Source organism: Bos indicus x Bos taurus, chromosome 29, assembly GCF_003369695.1.
Source record: "Bos indicus x Bos taurus breed Angus x Brahman F1 hybrid chromosome 29, Bos_hybrid_MaternalHap_v2.0, whole genome shotgun sequence".
Classification (NCBI taxonomy): domain Eukaryota; kingdom Metazoa; phylum Chordata; class Mammalia; order Artiodactyla; family Bovidae; genus Bos; species Bos indicus x Bos taurus.
This window is the reverse complement of record NC_040104.1, coordinates 1,774,612-1,788,279: the sequence shown is the minus strand read 5'-3', so window position 1 is coordinate 1,788,279 and position 13,668 is coordinate 1,774,612. Positions and strand designations below refer to the sequence as shown.

The following is a 13,668-nucleotide window of genomic DNA, read 5'->3' as shown; positions in this document are numbered from 1 at the left end:
TGGTCTCTCTTCCCAACTCACTCCCAAGCCTGGCCTGCGGTGCTCGGCCCTCTCTCGCCCCGCAGACGTGTCCAGGCCACAGGGCTCCCTCGTGCCTGACCTCTCCTGGGGACCCCTGTCCAGCCCCACCCTCCTCTGGGGTGTCTGCCTGCCCAGCTTGGGTCCATTATATTTCTCCCCTTGGGGCCTGAGCCCCCTTAGTCCCTGGGACAGACACCACTGAGTCCTTAAAAAAGCCATATCTCAAGAGATGGGAAACCTGGGCTCAAGACTCACTGAGTGACCCAGAGAAATTGCTCACCCACCTCAGTCTTCCTGTCTGCGGAATGGGCCTGTGAAGGCCCATCTGAAGGCAGATGCCGCAAGGAGACCCATGAGCAGGCAGGAGAGCAGGGTGCAGAAATGGGGAGAGGAGGTTGGTGGGGGCAGGCCTGAGGGACCCTGGGTCCCCTTAGCATCTGGGGCGGGGGAGGGTACCGCACACAGTGGGGGTCACGGCTAAAGGACAGGGGGCGCCTCTGTGCTCTGGGGGCCCCAGCATCAGGCCTGGGGGTGGGGGAGGGCAGGTGAACGGGAACAGCTTCCCAGGACGGGAGGGTGAATGGACACGTGATCAGGTGTGGACTGGGGGGCCAGAGGGCCCGACCTGGCTTCTGGAGTGTGTCCACCTGCCTGCTGCCAGGGGTCCCACTGGGGGTCGCCTGGCCCCAAGGCGGGCCCGGAAAGCTGGCTCCACACATCTTCCACGCAAGCGCTGGCTCAGGGCGGCAAAGGGATTAGAAACAGTATTTGTATCAGCAGAGACATTTGCCGAAAGGTCAAGTCCACACCCGGAGGCGAGGCTGTGCTCCTCCTGTGCAGCATTTGGCAGACATGTCACCTCCCGGCCCGGGGCCCCGGTGAGCACACGAGTACCAGGGGGGTACACGGGAGAGTCCGCGGGCTTCTGGGGAACAGGGAGCCTGTCCAGGGCTGTAGCCTGATGCTGGGCGTGGAGGCCGGGCCACCCCAGAGACCAAGGGGGTACACAGGAGAATCGGCAGGCTTCTGGGGGAACAGGGAGCCTGTCCAGGGCTGTAGCCTGATGCTGGGCGTGGAGGCCAGGCCACCCCAGAGACCACCGGGGACCTAGGCAGGGTGGCTCTGGCCTGGGGCAGTAGGGCACCCACAGCCTCCACCTTTCCCACCGGGGTCTCGGGCAGATCCTTTCAGCTCCACTAGGAGCACACGTCCCTGGGGAGCCGCCTCTAGACGGGGCCCTGGGGGCTGAGCCTACTGTGGCACGTTCTCCAGGAACGCAGGGTCTGGGCGATGAGACAGGCAGGGGCCTGTGCGAGCGACGGGGACGCGGTCGTGGGCCAAGCAAGCAGGGCTCCTGCCTTTCGGGAGTGTGCGGAGGGGGAGGAATAAGCCATGAGAGCAGAGAAGGGGGAGTGGGTGCGCACCAGGGGCAAGAAAGTGTGGGCACTGCAGAGTGAATCGTAGCTGAGCTGGCTTTGTGGGATGCATAGGAGTTCGCCAGGAGAAGAAACGGGTGAGGAACAGCATTTCAAACGGGGCGTCACGGAGCCCAAACTCTTCTGGAGCCGGAAACGGGGATTTTAGGGAGTGGGACCAACAGCGGGGAGGTGAGGAGAGTCACTCGGGCACTTCCAAAGGGCAAGGGGGGCCACAGAAGATTGTGGAGCAAGTGTCATGGTCAGACCACTTTGGGGAAGCTCTAGGAGGCGAGGGGCGTGGCTGGCCACTGTGATGAAGAGTGGGTGCTTCCCTGGGGCCCGAGGGGTGCCAGGGAGGTGGATGGAGACCACTTGGTCACCAGCCAGGGGTGGGCCTGCGGGAGTGGAGAAGGGGAGTCCAGGGCAGCCGGCTCCTGTGTCCAGAACGTCACCCTGGGCAGCCAGACTTGAGAAAGTCTGCCTCCAGAGGCTGCCCTGTCGGGCACGCCCCGTTTCCCCCAGGTGGCCCTCCCTTGCTCCCCACTGCCGCTTCCTGGAGGCCCTGGCACAGGCCAGCCCTGCGGAACCCACAGAGCCCAGGGGCACGGGGAGACGCCCCCTCCAGAAGTTCCCTTTTCAGAGAGAAGAAGCCTTCCCGAGGGGCCCCAGAGCTGCCCGTGGTTGGGGAGTGCTCACAGCCAGGGGGCCCTCCAGCCCGCCCAAAGCTGAGTCTGAACACGCCTGGGGACGGGCCAGGCTGCAGCGTAGACACCACAGCTCTTGCGCCTGCCTGGCGCTGAGGTGCGTCCCAGCTGGTGCCCTGGCCTCTGGGGCGGGGGGTGGGGGTGGTCCCACCAGAGGGGCCTCATGCCTGGAGCTCAGGAGACGCTGGACAGCAGCTGTCCTGGGAGCCCCATGGTGCAGGGACTCCCCTGAGAAGGGCCAGAGGGGCCAGAGCCTGCTGCTCATGGCTGGGGTGTCCCGGAAGTGGGGACTCCCCCAGAAGAAGCAGTTAGAGGGCCTTAGGGAGACACTGGGGGGCCAAAGGTGGGCTGGGGGGCTGGGAGATGGCCGTGAAGGGGCAAGTGGGGCAGTTATTAGAGACTGCATGGCCCTGCCTCCCTCACCCTCCTCCACACTGGAGGACAGGCCCTGCTGGAACATGCCGGGCCCTGCTGGGTGTGCCTGGGGGTCGGGGCACAGCGGGCTGGCGTGGGGGCAGATAATGCTCCTGCCGAGGGCACTTAGCAGAAACAGACCTCAGGACCCCGCGGGGAAATGTGGTGGGGTGAAGGATCTTCCGGAAAAGCAAACTGCCTCCAGACAGCCGTGGTTTGAGCCTGCGTATCTGGACTGATGGCCACCAAAGGTCAGGGTTCTGTGTGCCGGACACCCTGGGGTGTCCGGAACACCACCTCCCCGTGAAGCCGCCTGTCACCCGCTTGGGGTGGGCTGAGGGGCCCGGCTGCACCCCGCCCTGCAGAACACGCCTGCTGGAGCCCAGATGATTCAGAGGCGGGCAGGCCACCCGCCCGGGGGCCTGTGAGAGTGGATGCAATTAGATTTAATGGGATAGAGCCCTTTCTCGGCGGCTCCGCGCTCCACGCCCACCCCGCCTCCCTCAGGCGGCAGCAGCAGGAGGGAGACGTGAAGGAGGTGCAGGTGGGGGACCCGGGGGGCTTTGACGTCAGCCCAGCCTATAAAGGCAGCCGGGCAGAGGGCTGTGGAGACGGAGCCCGGACCTCGCCGGCACCATGCCTACCCCCAACGCCGCCTCGCCGCAGGCCAAGGGCTTCCGCAGGGCCGTCTCCGAGCTGGACGCCAAGCAGGCTGAGGCCATCATGGTAAGAGGGCAGGCTGGTGCCCACGGGCCGGAATGAACCCAAAGCCCAGGGGTGACTCCCAAAGTCTGGCGGGTGGCCCCAGGCTCAGGTTCCACACGGACACCCCGGGCCAAGGCCTGGCATCCAGTCCTGGCCACGAGCGCGTCCTGTGCTGAACCCGGGCGGCTGAATCTCTGTGGGGGTCCTGCCGGACCCAGTGTGTGTGTGACAGGGTCCCAGGCCCAGCAGAGGCTCATGGGTGGGGGCGGTGGGCTAACAGGACGCAGCCCCCGTGCTGCTGAGCTGAAGGGAGGCTGTGCTCAGGGGCCATCCCACCATGGCCTGGCGTCCGCCTGCGCTCAGGGGCCATCCCCACCATGGCCTGGAGTCTGCCTGCGCTCAGGGGCCATCCCCACCATGGCCTGCCCGTCCGCCTGCGCTCAGGGGCCATCCCCACCCATGGCCTGCCTGTCCGCCTGCCCACCCGTCACTCACTCGTCCGCCTGCCACACGTTCTGTGCCCCACGTGGGATGTCCAGTCTTGAAATCCCCTCCTGTCTCCAGCAACCCTGAGCCTCCCTGACCACCAGGAATGGCCCCCAAGGCACGGCCCACCCCCTGGGAGCCCCGAATTCAAGGGAGCCTGTGCTGGGAAGACCCACTGGGCCAGCCTCCTCTCTGAGACTGCATGACTGGGGGCTTCCCGGGCTGGAAGAAGGGTCTCCAGTTCACTCTCAGGGATGGGCTGGGATGATCGGCTCGTTTACAGAGCTTTAATGAAAACGTGGGTGGGGTTCTGGAAATTTAATTTGCAGGCACTGTCTCAGGGGACCTGCTATGGGGTAGAGGGTTGTTCCCTCTTCTCGGGGTCCCAGCGAGGTGCCCCCCACCATGGAGGCCCCTGACTCTGTCCACACCCTGCCCGAGGTTGGCTGGGGGGAGGGCTCCCCCAGGCCCGGCCATGTTCTGAGACCCGAGGGCTCCAGGGCCTACTTGGAAGTTCAGCCCCAAGTGGTGAGCCCAGAGGGGCTTCTGCATTCAGGGAGTGATGAAGGCAGACACACCGACCCCGGGGGCTCGTGGTCTCAGGGACGGATGGCGGGTAAGGTGCTGTCAGGCCGGACTAGAGGTGGGGCCACGAGGAGGGGTCATCCCAGACCCCTGGACGCTGTGTCCTCTGGCCCCGGGGCAGCCCCAGACGGCTCCCGACCCACCGCCTCCCGTCCCCTGACCCGGTCAGGTGGGCGCAGAGGCCGCCCTCGCCCCCAGCCCCAGGTGGGGAGGTGCTGGAGCCGGCCCGGCGCTGTGGGCAGGCCGAGGGCGGGGGCAGCTGGCGCTCCTCTCCCCGCAGTCCCCACGCTTCGTCGGGAGGCGGCAGAGCCTCATCCAGGACGCACGCAAGGAGCGGGAGAAGGCGGAGGCCGCGGCCTCATCCTCGGAGTCCGCGGAGGCGGGCAGCCTGGTGGAGAGGGACGGGAAGGCGGTGCTGACCCTGCTGTTCGCCCTGCGGCCCACCAAGCCCCCTGCGCTGACCCGGGCTATCAAGGTGTTTGAGGTGAGGGGTGCCGGGGGCTGTGGGGACCTCGAGGAGAGGGGCCCCTCCCGGCCTGGGGGGTCTCTGAGCCCAGCCCCCCACCCACCCCGCGCCCACCACCTCACTCCAGGTGGGGGGCGGCGTGGGTCCTGAAGGAAGGGCCGGTCACGACGCCCGTGGGAGGCCTGTCCCCGGCGGGGCGGGGCTGAGGTACAGCCGATGGCGTGAGCTGCTCTAGTCACAGCAGGCTGGACGGGGGGCCAGGGACTGGCTCCCCCCCACAGGCTCCCGAAGACAGGACCGCAGAGCCTGCTCAAGCTCCCGTGTGGCCGTGTGGCCCGAGGGCCTTGGAGACCGAGGCTCCCTGGTTGCTGGCGCCACCCACCTGTGGGGGAGGGGACCCTTCCTACCATCCCTCCCCCCAACCCTGCTTGGCGGGCACCAGAGCCCCCTGACCAGGCCGCGGCAGGGTCAGCGCCCACCCTCAGCTGCGGGGGTCTGGACAGGGCCTGCACGAGGCCAGCAGGGAGGGATGTCAGGCCGCCTGGGGGTGACTGGCGGCAGACAGAGGCCCCGTCCAGAATGCTGAGTCTGGGGGACCCTGAGACAAGTGCATTAGCCCAGTTTTCCAGGCGAGATCTGCCCGGGCAGCAGTCGTCGCCTGAGTCTGGGAGGTAGTCTGTGTGTTCCTGGCCGCCGGGGTCCCGGGCGGGGCAGGGCTGCAACACGCGCCCCCTCCTCCGTCTCCATCTGTCCATCTGTCTCTGTCTGTCCCTCTCTCACCCCCTCGCCCCCAAGACATTCGAAGCCCACCTCCACCACCTGGAGACCCGACCGGCCCAGCCACTGCGGGCGGGGAGCCCGCCCCTGGAGTGCTTCGTGCGCTGTGAGGTGCCCGGCCCAGTGGTGCCCGCCCTGCTGAGCGCCCTGCGCCGCGTGGCAGAAGATGTGCGTGCCGCCGGGGAGAGCAAAGGTGAGGCGGCCCTCGGCCCCACAGTGGGGCCGCGCGCCCCGGAGATGGGAAACCGCAGGGACCGGGGCACGGCCGGGGGTCCCTCCCTGCTGGCCCGGGTCGGCGGCCTCCTGCTCAGCTGTCTGGGCCTGGGTCACCTCCAGTCCCCACCCCCATAGATGGAGTGGGAGGCTGCCGCCAGCGGCCCCCTCCCTGTGTGCCCAGCACTCACTCCTGTCTTTCCACCTCCCACCACCTCCCCCTGCAACCCCCGAAGTCCTCTGGTTCCCAAGGAAAGTGTCCGAGCTGGACAAGTGTCACCACCTCGTCACCAAGTTTGACCCTGACCTGGACTTGGATCATCCCGTGAGCCAGCCTCCCTGGGTGATGGGCAGTGGGCGTGGCCTGGCTGAGGAGGGCGTGTCTGTGGGCTGCCCCGCCCCCGCGAGGCGTGGCTGGGTGCAGCCCCCCCCCCCCCAGCCGTGCCTGCTGGGGTCACCAGGGGCGTCTGGGCGGGGCGGGGCGGGGCGGGGCGGCCCCCGACTGCGTCCACTCTGCCGCCAGGGCTTCTCCGACCAGGCGTACCGCCAGCGCAGGAAGCTGATCGCCGAGATCGCCTTCCAGTACAAGCAGTAAGGACCCTCCTTGGGTGCGACCTCTGGGACCCACACCCCATCCTCGGGCCTCACACTAGACCCCCTTGGGAAGGGGCGGGATGTCCTTGGCATGAACACCGTCACCTCTGCTGTCACCGTGGTCGCAGCAGGGGAACCTCGGCCCAGAGAGATTAAGCAGCGCACCTCAGCCACATGGCCGGCGGGGCGCTCAGCCTGGGCCCCTCCTGTCCACTCCCCACACGTCCTCCCCGAAGGGGCCTGGACTGACCGCAGACCCCTCCCCAGAGGCGACCCCATTCCCCACGTGGAGTACACAGCCGAGGAGACAGCCACCTGGTGAGACCCCGTGGCAGAGGCAGGGCAGGGTGGGGACAAGGGTTCAGGGGAAGACCCACAGAATCCCCGTCGGAGGCAGTGGCCTCCAGGAGGACAGACTAAGTCTGAGTAGAGGAGGGACTTCCCGGGACCCCCCACAGCTCCCCCCAAACCCCCCAAACCCGCACCAAGTGGCCGGCTTCGTGGGCCAGTGAGAGGCCTGCAGCGTGAGGCTGCCGGGGCCTGCAGGGCGCAAAGCAGAGCCCACGGGGTGGGGGCGCTGCTGGACACAGGGAGGGTCGGGAGCAGGCGCCGGCCTGAGCCCCTGGCCCGCAGGAAGGAGGTCTACTCCACGCTGCGGGGCCTGTACCCCACCCACGCCTGCCGCGAGCACCTGGAGGCCTTCGAGCTGCTGGAGCGCTTCTGCGGGTACCGCGAGGACCGAATCCCGCAGCTGGAGGACGTCTCACGCTTCCTGAAGGGTGCGGTGCCCGCGTGGGGGCCCCCGGGGGCGAGCAGCCCGCGCCCGGCCACGCCCTCCGCCCCACCCCATCCGCCCCCCCCGCCCCCCGCACCAGCCCCGCGCCCTGACCGCCCGCCCCCGCCCCCGCCCCAGCAGAGAGGACCGGCTTCCAGCTGCGGCCCGTGGCCGGCCTGCTGTCCGCGCGGGACTTCCTGGCCAGCCTGGCCTTCCGCGTGTTCCAGTGCACCCAGTACATCCGCCACGCCTCCTCGCCCATGCACTCCCCGGAGCCGTGAGTGACCAGCCCTCGCCCCCCGGCCTGCGGAGGAGGACGGGAGGAGGAGTCTGGGGCTGGGGGGGACAGGCTGCCCGCCCTGGGGGCCCCAGCCCCACCCACTCTCCGCCCCCAACACAGGGACTGCTGCCACGAGCTGCTGGGGCACGTGCCCATGCTCGCCGACCGGACCTTCGCGCAGTTTTCCCAGGTGTGTCCTGGGGCCTGGGAACCCGGTCACCCACGGGGCTGGCCACCAATGGGCACTCTTCGCCAACCCTCCCGGGGCTACACAGTGCCCACCTGGGCCGTGAGACTTCAGGGGGCGTGCGTTGTCCTGGAATAGAGGGCTGGTGGCGCGGGGAGACCACCTCAGCACAGTGTCCGGGAAGAACCGGCCCCGGGAGGCCGTGGTCCCGGGGCCCAGGCCGGGCCTTGTGCTGCCACCTGCTGGATCTCCCAGGAACGTCGGGGAGTGGTCCCCCGGGCCCCCAGCGGATCCCAGGAGGCTCTCTCACCTTAGCAGCTTCCAGGAGACCCGGGGGCGGGGGGAGCACAGACACCTCCAGCACCCTCACTGCTCCCCCTCCACAGGACATCGGGCTCGCATCCTTGGGAGTGTCGGATGAGGAAATTGAGAAGCTGTCCACGGTGGGTTGGGTCCCCTGCAGGGCCCTGGGCTCAGGCTGGGCCCTCTTGTGCAGGCTGAGGTCTCCGCTTCTCGCGCCGTGACCCCACCACCACCACCCTGGAGCTTGGCTCAGCTCTGCCCGGGAAGGGGGGGGCGCGGTGCCGGGGCCTTGGTGAGACGCTGTGCTGACCGCAGCGTCTCCCGCCAACCCCATCAGCTGTACTGGTTCACCGTGGAGTTCGGGCTATGCAAACAGAATGGAGAGGTGAAGGCCTACGGCGCGGGGCTGCTGTCCTCCTACGGGGAGCTCCTGGTGAGAACCCCCCTAGGGAGGGCTGGGCCAGGTCCTGGCAGGCAGGGCCATCTTGGCCATCCTCCTGGACTCAGGCCACCCGGGAGGCTGAGCAGGGGGCTGGCCTACTGGGGGACAGAAGAAGCAGCCCCTACCCCTTCCCATGCGCACCGTCCCCAGGCCTCGGGAGGACCCCCGAGGGGCGGGCGGGTGTGAGTCCGGCCCTGGGGCTCCAGTCGCCTCGGGTCCTGAGAGCCCGGCCCCACCGTCTCCCACCAGCACTCCCTTTCCGAGGAGCCCGAGATCCGGGCCTTCGACCCTGATGCAGCGGCCGTGCAGCCCTATCAGGACCAGACCTACCAGCCCGTCTACTTCGTGTCTGAGAGCTTCAGCGATGCCAAGGACAAGCTCAGGTGGGCCGGGGCTCCCGGGCAGAGACACCACCCCACCCCACCACAACACTGCACCTCCGAACTGGGCAAGCTGGTCAGCAGGCCGGGCCTGCGGACCCATTTCACAGGGGAGAAAACTGGGCTCATCTCAGTTACAGCACCCCTCCCGCAGCGAGACCCCCTACAAGTCTGGGGAGGGGAGACCTGCAGGGTTGGTGGCCAGGCCAAGGCCAGAGTTTCAGAAGGTGAAGTTTGACTCCGTAAGACAGATGTGTCTGACTTTGTAAGATGGGTCCTTCCTGGCCTCCTGACCCCTGAGCATCTGGGGCTGTGGTGGGGGGCACAGAGGGGAAGGGCTACCGGGATGGCTGAGGGCCAGGTGGGCTCCCACCTGGTAGGCAGGGAGTTTCCTGGGCTGGGGGCGCAGTGACCAGCATTCCCCAGGGGAGGGGGACAGAGCCCGACACACCCCACCCGGTCACCCTCGGGAGGGGCCTCTTTCCAGCCAGACTCCCGTTGTCACGAGGATCTGTTGAGCCTGGAGTAAAGGGGGTGTGGCTCTCACACACAAGCTTATGGACAGAGATGTAATAGACTCTCCAGAGCGCATGTCTGGAAGCCTTCCTGGAGGAGGAGGCCTGGCTGTGCCTCTTTTGGGAAGGAGCAGGGTGGGATGGAGTGCCTGGTAGAGGTTCGCTTGGAAAAGGCCTGTCCTCCCCACCATAAATAGCCCCCAGCCCTCGCAGGAGGTCTTGATCCCCAGACCTGTCTGGGTGGCTGGACAGAACAAGCTTTGGGGGGCCCAAGTGGCTCAGAAAAGTCCTGGGGTCTCTGAACCTGCTGTGATGGAGGAGATGGGCCCCCGCCCTCCGGCCCCACCCCACTGGTGACTGAGGGTCCCTGCCGGCTGCCCCCCCCGCCCCACAGGAGCTACGCCTCCCGCATCCAGCGCCCCTTCTCTGTGAAGTTTGACCCGTACACACTGGCCATCGACGTGCTGGACAGTCCCCACGCCATCCGGCGCGCCCTGGACGGCGTCCAGGACGAGATGCAGGCCCTGGCCCATGCTCTGAACGCCATCAGCTAGACGCAGGGCACCACCCGCAGGCCCCAGTGGGCCGGCCTGGGGCTCCCGGCCTGCCCCCGCCTGCCTGGGCGCCCCAAGAGCCCGCAGAGAACCCCCTGCCAGAGGGCACCTGCCCAGCGCTTGCCAGCTGCGTGTTGGCGTCCTTGTCCTGCCTGCTCCCCCTGTGCTGCGCTGCCCGCTTGCAACCTCAATAAAAGAGAGACTCATCCTTGAGTGCCTGCCTGGGGTCTGTGTCCGTGCCACGGGCTCAGCACACAGCCCCGGGCCCCCCACACACTGCCCCAGCCCCGCTCAGAAGCTCCCCCGCTGCCCGCCTCCTCCAGGCAGCCCAGGGTCACCTGCTCACCCAGAGGACCCGCAGAGGGCTGCGGGAGTTGGGCTGAGCTGTCCTGTCTCCATGGGGTGATGGCCTGGAGGTGGGGGGCTGGTCTGGGTTCCCGGGGCAGGGCTCACAGCTCTGGTCTCCAAGGCAGAGCTGCAGGCTGGGCCCTCCAGTCCTCGTACGCCACCCCCCCAAAGCGGGACCTGGGACTGGCCCCCACAAAGGACGTGCCAGCAGGGAGCTCTGCTGGGCTGGCTCTGGGCGACCTCTCCGTGCCTCAGTCACCCAGCAAAAGGCAGGCGGGTGCTGGATTCTGAGCTCTGTTCACTTGCCGGGCCCGGACACAGCCTCCAGCTAGAACCTCCAAATTTTCCTCCAGGACTGGCCTTCGGAGCCAGCAGCCTGGGGCTTCCCAGGAGGCGGGTGGCTCCTTACTTTTCCTGCACAAGGCAGACACCAGCCTGTCTTCCAGGCCCTCTTACTCCCTCCGGTCACCCCGCCATCGCCCCCACCCACTGCCAGGACCCTGGCTCAAGGCTCTGGGGATGTTAATCCCAGGAATTCCCACGTTACCTTCCAGGCAACGCCCGCCCCTTTCATCCTCCCCGGAGTCTGTCCTTCCAGCCGCGTTTCAAGTACCTGGTTTGTGACCAGCCCTTCTGAAATCCTGTCCCACAGCCTGTGCGGCTCCCAGTGGGGTCACTCCTGGGGTGACGTGCCCCACTGAGACCCCGGGGGAAGGGCTGATGGCTGGCTCCCCTCCCTCCTGCCCCACTGGGCCCTGGGCTTTGCCCTCCCCCTGGGTCTTCCCGCATCCAGCCTCTGCCTGGCACACCCCTTTCGAAGAGGCCACGGAATCTCGCCTGGCTGCAGGGGGGCTTCCAGACACCGTGATGTCCTGGGAAGGCAGGGCCCAGCCCCTTCCTTGGAGTCGGGGAGCCCTGGGGCCGTCGGGGGGGTGGGGGCACCACAGGGGTGTAGCCCAAATGACAGCCAAGGGACGTGATGGGGCTGTGGGGCTCGTCAGACGGGCTCAGCCCTTGGGGCGTCCCTGGTGGCTCAGTGGTAAAGACTCGGCCTGCCAGTGCAGGAGACACAAGTTCAGTCCCCAGTCTGGGAAGATCCTGTACTCCTCGGAGCAGCTAAGCCCGTGCACCACAGCTACTGAGTCAGTGCCCTGGGGAGCAGGCCCCCCTTTACAACTAGAGACGCGAAGACCCAGCGTGGCCAAACATTAAATAAGTAAATAAAGTTATACGTATCAAAAAGAAAGGGTCCAGCTGGGAAGAGATGGGCAGGGGCTCCAGGGAGAGGGGCGGGGCCTAGAAGGCAGCTGGGCGGGCGGGTGGGGGCCCCTGCGGCCGAATCGGGGCCAGCCTGAGGGGCCTCACGGCCATGGGTCCCTGGGTTCAGTCCCTCAGTGTCCCCTGGGAAGCCGGGGACACTGTGGCTGGGGTGGGTGCACGGGGCTGGGACAGTGGCCAAGGAGACACACGCCTGCTGCCCACCCCACGGCCTGGACCATCACCGGGGCTTGGGGGCAGCCCAGGGACACAGCAGGGGTCCCCCTTTCGCACCACTGCCTGGACTAACGTGGACGATGGGCCCAGGCAGGGCCAGGCGGAGGACTTCACCCCCAGCGGTGCGAGGGGACAGCTTGGCGTGGATCGGGTCCCTCATTAAGACTCTAATGACCCCACGGCCCCAAGAGGTGCTGACAGCCAAGGAGAGGTTCCCGCAGCCCCGGCAGCAGGGAAATGATCCGGAAACTGCAGCCTCAGCCCCCGGGCCATCTGCCGCGCTCCTGGAGGCCCTGATGACGGGCCAGGTGGTGGGCTCAGGGGCTATAAAGCCGGCAGGCCGCAGCAGCCCCCCGCCCTCAGGACCGGCTGCATTCGAGGCTGCCAGCAAGCAGGTCCGTCCGTGGGCTCTGCATCCGCCTGGGTCCGGGGCTGCCCCGCTGGGGCTCAGGGTGTCGGGGCCCAGGTCCACTGAGCGGCAGGGGGATGTGCGCTCTCTCGGAGCACCCGGGGCGGGGGCCCTGGCTGAGGGTCCTGGGTTGGGGGCCCTGGTTGAAGGTGCTGGGCTGGGGGCCCTGGCTGAGGGGCTGGGCTGGGGGACGGCCCTGACTGAGGGTCCTGGGCACCCCTCCCCTGGCTCAGACCCCGCTGTCGCCAGGTCCTCGCAGCCCCGCCATGGCCCTGTGGACACGCCTGGCGCCCCTGCTGGCCCTGCTGGCGCTCTGGGCCCCCGCCCCGGCCCGCGCCTTCGTCAACCAGCATCTGTGTGGCTCCCACCTGGTGGAGGCGCTGTACCTGGTGTGCGGAGAGCGCGGCTTCTTCTACACGCCCAAGGCCCGCCGGGAGGTGGAGGGCCCCCAGGGTGAGCCCCCGCTGCCCCCGCTCCCCCCCGGTCCCCCTGGCTCCCACCCTGGCCTCCCGCTGGCGCCTGGCAGAAAATCAGGAGAGATTTTTAAAAAGGAAAACCATGTCCTGTTGTTCACATCCTGGAAGTGACCAGCTCCCTGGGGGCTAAGCCAGGACGACCCCCAGGGGGGCCTCACCCCCTCCACCCTGCCTTCTCACCTGGGCCCCCTCACCTCCTCCCATGAGGGCAGCTCTGGGGGGTATCTGACGATGTGAGGCCAATCCAGGGGCCGAGGGTCTTGGTGGGCAGCCCTTGGTGGTGATGGGGGGATGCCCATGGGAGATGCCCCGTCACCCAGAGAGAGGGCCCCGTCCCGGGTGGGCTGGTGGGAGCTGGCGGGACGAGGGGGAAAGGGCGCCTGGGCAGGGTCCCGCTCCAAGGCCGGGCAGGGCGGGCAGGGGGGCGTCCGCTGCCTGACCGTCTCCCCGCAGTGGGGGCGCTGGAGCTGGCCGGAGGCCCGGGCGCGGGCGGCCTGGAGGGGCCCCCGCAGAAGCGTGGCATCGTGGAGCAGTGCTGTGCCAGCGTCTGCTCGCTCTACCAGCTGGAGAACTACTGTAACTAGGCCTGCCCCCGACACCAATAAACCCCTTGACGAGCCCTGCTGTCGTCGTCTGTGTGGCCTGAGGTCCCGGGCGCCCGTGGGGAGGGGGCGAGGAGGGCGGGGCCCCGGCCTGAGACCCCTTTCTGTTCTCACTGCGTCAGCTTTTCTGAGCTGTCTCCACACGTGCTGGGTGCACGAGGCGGGGCCCTCCAAGGTGGCACACTCCCGTCTTCAGGGGTCCTGCTCGCAAGGTGGGCTCCATGGGGCACCTGCCCAGGCCACCACCAGTCACACCTAAGAGCCCGGGGCTGCCCGGGTCGGCCATGGCTCCGGAGGTCAGCGGGTGACCTGGCTGTACCAAGGTCTGGCCAGCCTGCCAGCCGCCCAGGCCAAACCAATCTCCTCCTCTCCTGAAGGCACTACCCGGGCTGGGGCTTGGGGTGGCTGGGCCTTGGGCTGGGCACCTGGGCTTCCGTGGCTGCAGACCACTCAGAGGCCAGTCTGGTGCCCGGCTGGTGGGGCAATCCTCCGTGTACCCCGAAGGCTCGCACCCTGTCAC

General features: G+C 68.0%; 2 protein-coding genes across 2 annotated transcripts; both read left to right on the top strand.

Annotated features, from left to right (window-relative positions):
- Window positions 1-3,114: 3,114 nt before the first annotated feature.
- TH (tyrosine hydroxylase) lies at window positions 3,115-10,032 on the top strand. Its single transcript, XM_027532435.1, has 13 exons — window positions 3,115-3,283; window positions 4,614-4,817; window positions 5,595-5,769; window positions 6,026-6,114; window positions 6,313-6,380; window positions 6,651-6,701; window positions 7,017-7,162; window positions 7,300-7,435; window positions 7,559-7,628; window positions 8,012-8,068; window positions 8,266-8,361; window positions 8,620-8,753; window positions 9,660-10,032. Exons 1-13 carry the CDS (start codon window positions 3,194-3,196, stop codon window positions 9,817-9,819), a joined length of 1,476 nt encoding a protein of 491 aa, XP_027388236.1. The 5' UTR covers window positions 3,115-3,193; the 3' UTR covers window positions 9,820-10,032.
- Window positions 10,033-11,973: 1,941 nt separating this feature from the next.
- Window positions 11,974-13,165, top strand: INS (insulin). Its single transcript, XM_027532448.1, has 3 exons — window positions 11,974-12,056; window positions 12,320-12,523; window positions 13,000-13,165. The coding sequence occupies exons 2-3, from the start codon at window positions 12,337-12,339 to the stop codon at window positions 13,128-13,130; spliced, it is 318 nt and encodes a 105-aa protein (XP_027388249.1). The 5' UTR covers window positions 11,974-12,056; window positions 12,320-12,336; the 3' UTR covers window positions 13,131-13,165.
- The last annotated feature ends 503 nt before the right edge of the window (window positions 13,166-13,668 follow it).